The 13806-nt window shown below is 32.7% G+C and overlaps 1 protein-coding gene across 4 annotated transcripts in view; it reads right to left on the reverse strand.

Moving 5' to 3' along the window:
• TTBK2 (tau tubulin kinase 2) overlaps nucleotides 1-13806 on the reverse strand; it is a 221075-nt gene that overhangs the window by 114830 nt on the left and 92439 nt on the right. For all 4 annotated transcript variants that reach the window (XM_031952168.1, XM_031952169.1, XM_031952167.1 and 1 more), the window contains 2 exons: nucleotides 7738-7811; nucleotides 2138-2278 (listed from right to left, as the gene is read on the reverse strand). In XM_031952168.1, coding sequence (XP_031808028.1) covers nucleotides 2138-2278; nucleotides 7738-7811 — 215 coding nt within the window. The remainder of the gene's footprint in view (nucleotides 1-2137; nucleotides 2279-7737; nucleotides 7812-13806) is intronic.

The following is a 13806-nucleotide window of genomic DNA, read 5'->3' on the forward strand; positions in this document are numbered from 1 at the left end:
AGTTAAATTACATAATGAGATTATTTATATTTTGCACTTACTATTTAAATATTTTCATTTAAATATTAAGAAATTTCATTTAGTAAATGCATTTAAATAAAAGAAACATTACCAGTTACACTTTTCTACCATTTTTTATTTTGCAAAGTTTTATAATCACTCATTCATTCTATCTTGCAAATTATATAGCCATAAACTGCATAATATTAAAAAGTAAAAATCTAAGGTCACTCATTGCAAAATAGGAATCCAAGTCTTTTGCCATCTAGTTTATTCTGTACTACTGTTTTAATATAGCCACAAAACTGTGTGTCTTATATGTATTTGGAGGGGGAAAAATCTGAAGGAAATGGGGATTATAAAATAATATCCAAATACCCCAAAATATCCAAAGACATCTCATAGAGTCTTCCATTAAAAAAGTTCCTATTGCTAGAATTACTAATTTGGGGGAAAAATTAGGATATGTAATACTAATTCCAAAAGGACATCACAAGACAAATTTAGGAAAACTGTACTATATACTATACTATATCTCTTCATTTAAAAAGAATATCAGTATTCAATGACCCTAAACTCAAGCATTCACACATTTGATTTGTAGGGCTCAAAAGACATATATAAGAATAGAACTCTGTAAAGACAATCATGTAGCAGAGAAATAATACTCTTTTTTAAAAAATGTTATCATGCTTGGGACATTTTTTAATGACATTAACTCTTCAAATCACCCACTTTTCTCAAATTACAATGTTACTTTGGCAGTATAACAAAAGTAAGCAAGAGCTGCCATATGATGTATGATACAATGTATTAATTGTAGCTGGCTATGTTTTCATGTCAACTGTTCAGCTTGAAATATACTAAGAAGTAACAGATGACTATAATTTTTAAGTACATCAACATATGATATTTATAATAAATACAGACTAGCTAAAATGGGTCAGTTAGTCAACAATGAAATCCTAAGAGGGAAGAATCAAGGCCTATTTCCCAACAGTAAGAATGACAACTTCTGAAAGAAACAGAATAGAAAAATCAGGATTTTTATCACAATCAAAAAGGTAGAATAGAAAAAAAAAAATCCATCTATCACAACAGGTTTTCTTATTAATACAATTTGTAATTGTAGTAATCATTGATAAAATATGCTGTCAAACTGCAAAGATGTTTGGAAATAATATTTTAAAAAATCCAAACATACAGTAAAAAGAAATCTAAAGGTAATTAGTTAATTTAGATGCATGATTAAAAAACTATTAGCATAATATCTACTATTATTTTTATCTACAAAAAGAATTAGTTTAAAATGCTCAAATATTTTTGGTTTGTGAAAAATTGTCCCTATTTCTGATCTGCTAATACTTATTCCCCCATCCCCCAAACTTACTCTTTCAGGTATGCATGCAAGAAACAAAAAAACATGCCTGAATTTACAAACTAAATTCCCATGTATCTTATTTTGTTCTTGTACTAATAGAAGTGAACAGTCTGAGGAGGAGAAAAATCACCACAAATCAAATGATGCATCAACAGAGATTAATTTTATCCAAAGATTCACTGATGATTAAAATCCAACCAGGTCTCAAGCAGGGAAATCTTCGCTTATTTAAGGTTTATGCCTCCATCAAGAGGAAGTTCTTATAGAGAATCCAACTGAAAAAGAATTCCTCCTAGACCATAAGGGCCTCCAGACCCTGTGGAACCCACAAAATTTTTCTGATTACATTGTTAACCCTCTTCTGAGCTCTCCAGAGCCTCTGAAATGATTCACAACTACTCCTGAACTGTCCACAGTGGATAAAGAATGTCCATTAATCAATTTTACTATTATATTCTTTAAAATAAAAATGGATCCAACATAAAAGATTTTCAAATAATGCATTTTCCAGCATGAGATAAACCTTTGAGGGAAATATTTCATAATTATTAATTTCTTTAAAAACTAAGGGAAAAAGATAAATTTTCCTCTTCTATGACCACCCCTTGGGCCTCCACAGTAAAGAGATAAACACATTGCTCTGCTTGTGGGCAACAGCTGCCCAAACTGTCAATTACACATGGAGCTCATTGTCTCTTATCACAAACATCAGAACCACCAAATTCCTCCAGGGTTCTGACCAACAAAGACTCTCACCGGTTTGATGTCCCGGTGTAAGAAGCCCACAGAATGAATGCTCTCGATGGACTCCAGAATCTGTTTACCCAGCCGCAGGGTCGTACTAATGGTGAATGTTCCCCGGGACTGGCTACGACGAAGATCCGCCAGATTCCGACCCTGAAGAAACCAAAGACACAGATTCAAATGAAGCACCCAAATTCCAGATGCTAATATAAGACTAGGAAATTATTCACTTACCATTTTTTAAAAAATGCTTTTTAAAAGAAGTGTCAAGAATTGCACCCAAACACTATCATTCAAGAGCAGAGAATTCCCTAAGATAATGACTCAGATGTTTCAAGCCAATTTATAAACAGCCAAAGTCCTTGAGCATTTCATCATTCTGAGCCACCACTTTCCCCTTTTATCTTTGATGTCCCAACAAGAAACTCCTGTCTATTCAAAGAGCACATAAAATAATTTAGAGCATTAATACTATTAATACTCCCTAATACCTATCTCCAAAGACGCTAATGAAATTTTTTGAATTGTCATCTTTTCATTAACTATACCAATGGAAGAAAGTATTAAATACTGATTTTAAAACAGATGATAAATAACTTACTTGCAGAAGGGGAAGCCTTTCACCCTCATCTCAACTACCATAGCAAAACATTACTGCAAGGAACAGGGCCATGCTTTATCCTCCCCTTCACAGTAATGAGGGAATGGTTCCTACATGACTTGTAAAATTACATCTCTCTAACTGTGGGACTGATGCTCTAAATTTCCCTTTCTCAATATTCTTTCCCCTCTATGTCTGGGACCCAAACCACCATATCAATCACTCCCATCTGAAATACCACCTGCTTTTGTCAACTTACTAAAATTTCCATCTGAATAATTTCATTCCCATCAAAACAAAGTTGAATACATAAGCAACAGATATTACATAAGAATCACAAGTCTTTCATTATTATGTACCTGTATACCTTTAATAAATCCACTATGGCATTCTAAAAATCAATCTTTAGAATTTTTTGCAACTTCCATACCAAGATAAACTAGGAATATTTAAGAAATATTAAATAACATATTGGAAATTATATTTGTTCAGTTACTTTTCTGTTGTATCCAATTCTTCATGACCCTATTTGGGGTTTTCTTGCCAAAGATAATGGAGGAGTTTGTCATTTCCTTCTCCAGCTCATTTCGCATATAAGGAAACTGAGGCAAACAGGGTAATTTAAGTTGTCTAGGGTCAAAGAGCTAGTCAGTGCTGGAGTCAAATTTAAACTCATAGAATTGTCTTGGATCACTGTATTGCTGAAATAGAACTCATTTAAACTATGGAGCCAGGTTTTCTAATCTCTTGGGACTACACCTTGCCAACTGCTTTTTTCTCCTTTGTTAAATAATGAGGCTGGACTAGATGACCTCTAAGATCCCTTCCACTTCTAAACATTTTATCCTACAATCCTTCCCTTCAAATTTCAATATTTTAACTTCTAAAAATCTGTCTATTTCAGCAATACAGTGATCCAAGACAATTCCCTGCACATGGAGAAAAAACTGTCGAGACTGAATGCAGATCGAAATATACTATTGTCACTTTCTTTTCCTTCTCATGATTTTCTCCCTTTGTTCTGAATTTTCTTTCACAATATGACTATTTAAAATGATTGTTCATATATAACCTATATCAGATTGCCTGCTGTCTTGGAGAGGGAGAAAAATTTGAAACTCAAAATCTTATTAAAATGAACATTCAAAAATGTTCATTTTTTCAAAAAACTATCTTACATGTCATTGAAAAATACTATTAATAAATTTTTAAAAAGAAAAAATAAAATTTGTATTTGAAAAAAATAAAGGGATTATTTTTCTTACCTTCAATCTACCAAAAAAAATTACAAACACATTTCTCTAAGTTAGATTAAATGTATACTATCAGTAACAATTAAAAAGATAATCATTTAAAGCTACAACAGTTATGTCTTCACCAAACTTTCTTCTTGCTATTAATTTGTCTTCTCCCCTCCATTTTCAACCAAAACTCTAATCAAATGCCTTTGTCAAGATTTCTTTAACATTAACATTAACAAGGATCCTTGTTCATTTCTTCTCAGCTTTTCATGCATATAGCCAACTCACTCTCAGTTACTTCTCCATATCTTAGCTGCTTCTAAAGCCAAACCTTTCCTTTTTCTCTAATCATCCACACAAATTTCTTTTTTTTATAGGCTATACTACTTCAATAGTTCAATAGAACTTCAATAGTTTCCTAGCCACTTTTCTTGGCTCCAGTTCAAATTTTCCCAAGCCAATTAATTTCTCCTATTCAAGGTCTGTTAAATTTAAATGAGTTCCAAACAGGATAACCTCTATCTGGACTTATGAAATTCATCTCAAATCATTTTCCAAGTGGACCCAAATATAAACAAAAAGAACATAAGGGAGCATGTCAAGTTGGAGAAAAGCCTAATTAAAGTTTCATGTGATAACAGGTAGAAGTGAAGGGCTTGAAAAGATGTCTTTCCTTGGAAAATCTTTTTTGTGTATTTGAGTCCTGTTGTGCAAATAGGAAAGTTGAGGAAATGTTGAGAAACTGACTTCAAGGTTGTGGGACACAGGATCATAGTTTAAACCTTAGAATTCATCTAGTCCAAAACCTTCATTTTTTAACTGAGGAAATTGAGGTCCAAAGAGAGTTAAGTGGCTTGTCTAAGGTCAAATGGGTAGAAAATGGCAAAAGTGGTATTCAAACTCAGGTCTTGTGACTCAGGCCAAGTTCAATCTGTGCCTGTCAGTGTCATACCATGTAGGATTTAAAGATTGAGTACCAGTTTTCATCTCTAACAGTGAAAAAAAATGGGTATATTGTAGGAAAGTATGATTTTTCTTCATGATACTAACAAGTTTTTCAGTTCTTACTAAAAATTAAGTAGGAGAAGGTAGAGCTAAGATGGCAGAGTAAAGGCAAGAACTCACTCAACCTCCGCCCCCCCAAACTACTCCAAATTCCTTTAAATGACTTTAAACAAATTTTAGAGCAACAGAACACCCCAAAAGATGGAATAGAACATTTTCCAGCCAAAAACAACTCAGAAGCTCAGCAGAAAAGATTTGTGACACCAGGGTGGAAGACCAGCATGCAGTCCTGGTGCAAGCCATGCTAGTGCAGCCCCAGCCCCAGCACTAGTCAGCAAAGCCGCTGAATCCAACAGTGGTGCTGGTAGCTTCTGGACCTCTCAGCCCTGGGACACTAGGGAAGTCCTGGAAGATCAGCAGAGAGGGTCTGTGGCAGTGGGGTGGGAGTCAGATGGTGCAGTCTCAGTGCAGCTCAGGCCAGCGCAACCCTGGGCCAGCTAGCTCTTACAAATACAGTGAGACAGGGCTAACAGCTCCAGAGCAGAAAAAAGGGCTTGTGGTCAGGTCCCTAGAAGGATCTCTGAAAACAGCTGCACAAAAACTGAAGCTTGGGACAATGTATTCGTCCACCCTAGAAACAGAGTCCTACTTGAACAAAGAGTTAAAAGCCAAGTAATAGGCTAAAAAAATGAGCAGACCACAAAAAAAGTTTCTGACCAAAGAAAGTTACTGTGGTGACAAGATCAAAACACACCCTCAGAAGATAAAGTCAAAGCTCCTGCATCCAAATTCTCTAAAAATTAAGTGTCAGGGATATGAAATGAAAAATGACATGAAACCTTCACTGGTGAAGCTTGCTGTCTGACAGGATATATATAAATGCAGGAGGGGTTTTTTGGTCTTGTTTGCTTGCTTTTTTTCTTATTTTTTTCCCTTTTAATCTGATTTTTCTTATGCAGCAGGAATTATATATGTTTAATCTATGTTAGATTGCTTATTGTCTAAGGGAAGAGAGGGAGGGAGAAAGGTTTGGAACACAAGGTTCTGCAAGGGTGAATATTGCAAACTATCTTTGCATGTATTTTGAAAAATAAAAAGCTATTCATATTAAAAAAAAAAATAAGGCAGAATGTAATATGATGAAAAGAGAAACTCAAAATCATCCAAGAAAATCTGAGGAGCAGTAAAGACCCTGTAGAGGTGGTAGCATCAGATTGAAAGTATAAAGGAAGAAGAATATTTGAAAGGTGAAGAATATTCCAGGCATGGGAATGGACTAGATGAATACAAAGAGTTAGAAGAATACAATATTAAATCAATGAAATTTGAACAATTCAGCAATTTGGCTAGAAAGTGGAATTCACCAAGCGGAATAAAGGGAAATAAGACTGGAAAAATAAGCTGGAACCAGTAAGCTGGAAGTAGGATAAGTTAAGATACTTTACCTGATAGTCATGGATTCCCTCATTATTAAGTAATAGAGATTAAAACATTTAAATTTTTCCTTAATCCCATATTGAACCTCTTTATATTACTCCCTCTTCAAATAGTAAGTTTACCAGATGACTGCTCATTGTAAAAAGCCTTTTATTTGTTCTAAAACTTTTTTTAATGGTAGTATCCTAATTCCAAGTTTCTAAGATTTAGTGAACAGGTATATATTTAGCTTACTTAATACTTCATCATTCTATCAATTCTGATCTTTTCATCCTCTAAATTATCTTAACAAGCTAAACAATGCACAGTAATGTAATAGTAAACACTCTTTTGGTCAATTTACTTTTCTCTGGATCTTCTCCAATTCCACTATATTTCTGAAGCACAAAACCAGAACGCACAAAATATTATTACAAGTACAAATATATCATGGTTTTGTACATAGGTATAGGAATATTTTATTTATTTCTAGGATTTTATTGGCTTTTATGACTAGAGAAATATATTAGACAAATAATCTACAATGACTATTAGAGTCATCTTAGGGAAAGTAGAGCAGAGATCATACTTAGGTGAAACATTTCAGTGTTTGAGTAAGTATCAGATCATGTCTCTACAAATCAGATCAATCTGTTTCTGTTGTCAATTGAAGTTTATAAACTTCCAACATGAAGAAGGGTCTAATTTGGGATAAAGATCCAGTAATGTTATATAATTTACTTCCCGAGTCCAACTCTTTCAATCCTTCTTTAACTCCACTGCACCCAGTAGAACACATTCCAAATAATGGGTGCTCAAGAAATCTTGGCTAACTCAAAACTATTTCTGACAACCAACCCAAATAAATATTCACTTCAGTATTTGTACTCACTTGAGTATTACACAGGCATGTCATTTAGTCAACATTGAATGAGAGCTTATTATTCCGCAAATACTGTGCAGTCTAATTTGCTAATGCTAAAATTATTAACCATGTTCTAAGTATACTTTTTGTTATGCTATAGGTATACTTTTTGTAAATACTTGTTTTAAGCATGAAGTATATTCCTGAAAATGTGTAAACAAAATTAAACATTTGTAAAACTAATCTATTTTAAATGCTCCAAGGTAACTACTATTTGATGGAATTATTGAATGACAAATAAATCATCTCCTAGTTTATTTTTTTAAATTTTATGAAGTTTCATATCAAAACCATAAAAACAAACTCTGACATGACATAAATAATTAGCTTACAATTATTCTCTCTATTATCAATATGACAACTTTATTAAGAGTCTTTCATTAAAATTGAAAGGGATTTTAAAAGCTTTTTCTAGAAAACCTACCTGCAATTGCATGACCACATAATTGAATCGGTCATTCCTCCCACAGCCAATGAATCTGCAAATATGGTCTTTGCCTGAGTAAAACCAAAGAAAAATAAAGTGAAAAATGTTATTCAGAAAAATCTTTTTTGAAATTCTAATAATTTGCTCTTGTATATAATATTTTAAAATTTAGTTTTGTAGGACCAGTCTTGATAACAATGAAAGGTAGTTATATAGAATGATCCAGATCAGCTTATACTCTACGTAAGGAAGAATACACTGAAACTCAAGTTACAAAAAATGAAACAGATGTTATTAACTAAATATATATAAAACCATCATCATACAGAGGAAAGTGCACTAAGACTAAGGATCATGAGACAAAAGTTCTAGTCCCAATTCAGCTGCTTAACTACCTGTATGACTCAAATAAATCAACTTCTCGAAGCTTCTCTTACTTCATCTATAAAAATGAAATGGTGATATGAGGTGATTTTCATGGTGCTTTTTCAACTCTAAAATTCTATGATTTTATTTCTAACAATTTTTTTTATCAGATTAAACAAATTCAGGGAGTGAAAATGCACAGAAGATGAAGAACAAAATAAATATGGAAATGGCAAAAGAGATTGAATTGGCTAAGCAATCATTAATTCTACTCTTGGCTTTAAAACAGTTACCATTTAAACCTATTCCATGATATTATAACTGCTATTATCACCAACACTGTTTATGCTGAGCTATATTATTTCAACAAAAATTTATTTTTCAACAATTTTATTGTTTTTTATTCATTTCATTATTCAATAAGACTTTTTCAACAAAAAAATTTATTCAAGTTAGATGTGGAAAATTCAGTCAAAACATATAACAACAATGACAAATATAATTATAATCATCAATAATGAGTTAAAGAATTTAGTGTGCATAACTTCATTTTAGCTAACAATTTTAACTTTCTGCATTAAAGTTTATGACAAACAGCAAAAATTGTGAATTTCATATTACTTCTCATGCCTTATTTTTTGCTGTTAGAAATACTTACAAATAAGAGGCCCATGTACAAAGTGAATAATGCCGTACAGTTGATAGCTATTGCAGGATCCATGAATGATTTTCCTATATTTTTCAGTTTGTAAACTAATAAACTAAAGCAAGATCGATAAGAGTATGGCTAATTAGCATCTGGCCTTCTCCTTCTCCTAACAGTTGAAATTATAGTCTTTATTCTAAGTTGTAATTCCCATTTTTTCCCTTTTTTAAATGGAAGGATGATTTTCTCCTCTTGTTTCTGCCTTTAAATATGTAGTATCTGAGTCAAATGCTGATGCTACAAAGATTTTTTCCAATCATCTAAAGACAAATCAATTATATGTTTATTGACCTTAAAAAATATGTGTTTTTGAACAAAATTGGGAAGAAACAAGAATGGATGAAAACTTTATATTGCTAATGCTGAAATATTTCCAACTAACACTGGGAAATGAGTATACACTGTTTGCATTTTTGTTTTTCTTCCCAAGTTATTTTTAACTTCTGAATCCAATTCTTCCATGCAACAACAGAACTAATCGATTCTGCCCATGTATATTGTATCTAGGATATACTATAACATATTTAACATGTATAAGACTACCTGCCATCTAGGAGAGGGGATGAAGGGAGGAAAGGGAAAAGTCAGAACAGAAGTGAGTGCAAGGGATAATGTTGTAAAAAATTGCCCATGAATATGTACTGTCAATAAAAAGTCATAATAAAAAAAAGAATATTAAAAAAAGGAAATATTTTCAAAGGATACCTAAAGGCTTATTATCCATTATGCTAAAGTACTTCTAGTTTCTTGTTGATAATCAAACCCAAATTATAAATATAATCCTCTACCCTTTAATGGACATTGAGCATAATGTAGAGAGACATTAGCAATAAAATTACCCAGAATTCAATTGTAGATCTTCACACCTACATTTAAGGCTAAATGAGTTTCAGCTCACATATTTATAGTCTATTTTACTATTGCTTTGATATTTTGGAAATATTCATCGATGAGCTATATGTTACTACTGCCTTTTGTTATATTTTTAGTTTAAAAAAAAAAGTATCTGAGAGGCAGCTAGATGGCACAATGGACAGAGCACAAGTCCTGAAATCAGGAAGACCTGAGTTCAAATCTGGTCATTTAACACTTCCTAGCTGTGTGACCCTTAAGTCACTTAAACCCAACTGCTTCAGGAAAAAAAAAAAAAAAGTATCTGATTAATGCCACAATAAACAAAATTATAACAGCAAAGAAAACTTCCAGAGGAAACAAAATTATTTTCAAGAAGTTGCCATGATAACAGCCTTCTTCCAGTCCCATATGTATGATGAAAATCATACTCCTGAGGAGAGAGAAAGGGGCATGTGCACTGTCCCAAAAATATCAATTTATAATAAATATTTGATGAATTGTAATTTCTATTATTGATATCATTCTTTCAGGCTTTCTTGCATGACAGATCACCAGTGTATAATGGCACTCACATATAAAGGCTACATTAATTCCAGAAGTTTTAGGTACATATATGGGGGGGGGGGGGGGGAAATCACTGCTTAATTTCAATAAAATTTGAGATTTTATTATGAAGATGATGACACCATATATTTGGTAGCTCAGATAAAAGAGTTTACTCCTACATATATGTCATGCAAAAATTATCAAAACTCTGTCTTTGCTAAAATGAGATCATTACAAAAACAAATATCATTTCTTTAAATAAGAAGTAATTCTTTTTCTCCATCTGTCAATGAACTAAGTTCCTATAAATCTTGCAACCTCTTTCCTAGTAGAAAGATTCAAAGCTTGACTCAGATTCAGGACTATTTAATTGATGAGGATTGTAGTGGTATTTAATTTTTCAATGGTTTTACCAGGAACCACTTTTATCTAGTAAGTTATAGTGAAATCCAGATGGTTATGACAAGCGTACAACACACAGGGGAATATTTTATGACATGTATTATCATACAAACCATAGACACAAGTACTTTTCAATGTAACACAGTACAAAAATTCCCATTTTGTGAAGTAATTAAAAATGTCCTCACATAAATGAGAAAAAAAAGTTGGGAGAGTAATTAATCTGTAGTAATGAAAGAGGGCTTAACTTTGTCAGAATTATATACCAAATTTTGTCTCCAGCCCTAAAGAATTACTGCTCCTAATAAGCAGCCTTTCTTTAGTGCTAATGGGTAGTGACTGAGCAACAGTAATTTAAAAAACCTGTCATGGTTGATCTTCATTTAATCTGGGACCTCACTAATTGGAAAGTAGCTATGTATGGACAAGACCATACATTTGAGACTGTTGCTATTTTCCTTCACAGTCACCAGGCAGTGAGCTGTTGAGATACTTGCCTTAGTTACAAATCATGTCTAAGCCAATTCTTTACTATTTGCCAATGGAATAAATAGTAGTATTGGCCCAGATCGATAAATGTCAGTTGTTTTATGCTAAAAATAAGTGTCCGATGTAAAAGATATCATTAGTAGCAATATGCTAAATGCGAAAACAGTTTTAAAGGATAGGCATAACAGGTAAGAACTACTATCTGAAAAGGACTGCTAGAAAAACTGGAAAATAATTAGGAAGAAAGCAGATTTGGAAGAATACTTTAGACCACATACCAGAAGAGCTCAAAATGGCTATGTCACCTAAATATAAAATGTCACATCACCAAAAAACAAACAAACATGCACACATACACACACATGTATATATAGAAGAATAGAAGGGAATTCCTTTCATAATTGTCAGTGGAAAATTCTTTAAAAAAAGGATATAAGATTGATTACAAAATATAAAATAATTACATTAAATTCATGAAAAAAATAGTGAAGTTAGAACATAAAGAAAAGCTGTTGAATAGAAAGGCAAATCCTTTGTACTGAATATTATTAATAAGGGCCTGACATTCATGAGATAGAGAGATGAATGTGTGTATACATGTATAATTGATATAAATACATAAGGACATATTCTTGAACAAAAGTAAATAATCAAAGGATATCAATGGAAAATTTTCAGAAGAAAAATATAAACTATTAACAATGATATAGAATAATCTTAAAGTTCATTAAAAAAAAGACATGCAAACTGAATCATCTAAATTTGAATCTTTGACAAAGAAGACAAAAAATAAGTCAAAGAAGCTGTCTGAAAACAGGCTCATAAATCTACTGTTTGTAGAGCTGTTACTGAATGTAACAAAATTATTGAGTTGGAAAGGACTTCAGTAGCCATCTAATTCCTATACACCTGGAAAAACATACTTATAAGTAGTATTCTGACTTCTTTGGGAAACTCTCCAATGAGAAGAAACCCATTGCCTCCAAAGGTAATGCTTTATATTTCTAGATAGCTCTAACTATCGGGCCTGTACCTCTCTGAAATTTTCATCCACTTGTATAGGTTCTTCTCTGATATAAAACAGAACAAGTCAAATCCTTCTTAATATAACTGCTCTTCAGATGTTTGAAGACAGCTATCTTTAACTTCTCCCTTTTCTCCTTCTTGCCAAGTCTTTCTTTTTTGAACAACAACAACAAAAAAAAACACTGAACAAATTAGTATATGAACATAAAAAAGTAGTATCATACTCTAAAAAATGATAATCAGAAAATTTTAAAGATATTTGAAAAGATATATATAAATTGATTTAAAGTGAAGTAAGGAAACTCAAAAGAGCAATGTACACAATAATTATATTAATGTACAGGAAAAACACTGAAAGACATAGATCTCTAATCCATGCAATGGCCAATTATGAATCCAGCATACTGACAATGAAACCTCTCCCCTTAGCAGAGAGATAGACCACGTCAAAATGAGGTGTATGTTGTTAGGCACAACTAATGTAGTGATTTGTTTTGTTTAACTATACTTTATTACAAGAAAAGCTTCTATGGGGGAGAAAAGAGAGAGGGAGTTGAGGAGAATATTGCAAAGTAACCCCAATTTTTTAAAAAAGTTGGACATTGGAGTCTGACTCTGCAGAAGACTTAAATGTCTGAAAATGAAACATTTCATCTTTTATAAGCAAGGAAAAGTTATTGGAAGTTTCTGAGTAAGGAGTGACTTGATCAGACCCATGCATTATAAATATTATTTAGGCAGCGTTGTGAAATATGGATTGAAAAGGAGGTACTGGAGGAAGAGATCAATTAGGAAAAGCTATTATAACAGTACAGATGATAAATGTTTGACTAGAATAGCAGCAGTATGAGCAGACAGAAGGTGATGAATGTGAAAGATACCATAGAGGGAGAAGTGATAGAATTTGATAATTGAATATTAAGGGTGAGACAAAAGAGAAAAATCAAAAATGACAATGACAATGAAGTGAAAACACTAAAGTTTCAGTCCTGGGTGTATATGAAGATGGTGAAATAATCCACAAGAATGGGGCTGTATGAAGGAGGAGCAAGCTGGAGGTAACAGCATGTTAAATTTAAGGTAAGATGCAGGTAGACATATTCAGTAGGTAGAAGGATGCAGACTTGGAGTTCGATGAGGAAATTAAGAACAGATGTACACATTTGGGCATTATATACAGAGAGATGACAAATGAACACAAGGGAGCTAAGGAGATCATCAAAGGAGAGAGTAAAAAGACTCAGGACTGGGATACATACTGGATGGGAACTAGATAATGAATTGGCAAAGATGACTGAAAAAGAGTGGCTAGGTAAAAGAAGAATCAAGAGAACAGCTTCACAGAGAAGCCAAGAGAGGAGCCAATATATGAAAGAAGTGATCAATACTGTTAAAACATAAAACGGGTCAAAGAAACAAAGGCTATTACTTCTGAAAAAACAATTTCAATAAGGTGATGTAATCAAAAGCCAGACTACAAGCAACTGAGGAGTAGAGAGTATTAAGGAAGTAGAAAATGAGTTTTTTTGAAGTTTAGCAAGTAAAAAGGCAAAATCAATCTAGTACAATGCTTGACTTGAATGAAGGTCAAGAGAAAATTCTGTTTTGAAAATAGGTGAGATCTGAGCAGCATTCAGAAGGAAAGAGCCAAGAAAGGAGAGATTGATTATGAGAGC

This window comes from Sarcophilus harrisii, chromosome 2 (assembly GCF_902635505.1).
Source record: "Sarcophilus harrisii chromosome 2, mSarHar1.11, whole genome shotgun sequence".
Classification (NCBI taxonomy): Eukaryota; Metazoa; Chordata; class Mammalia; order Dasyuromorphia; family Dasyuridae; genus Sarcophilus; species Sarcophilus harrisii.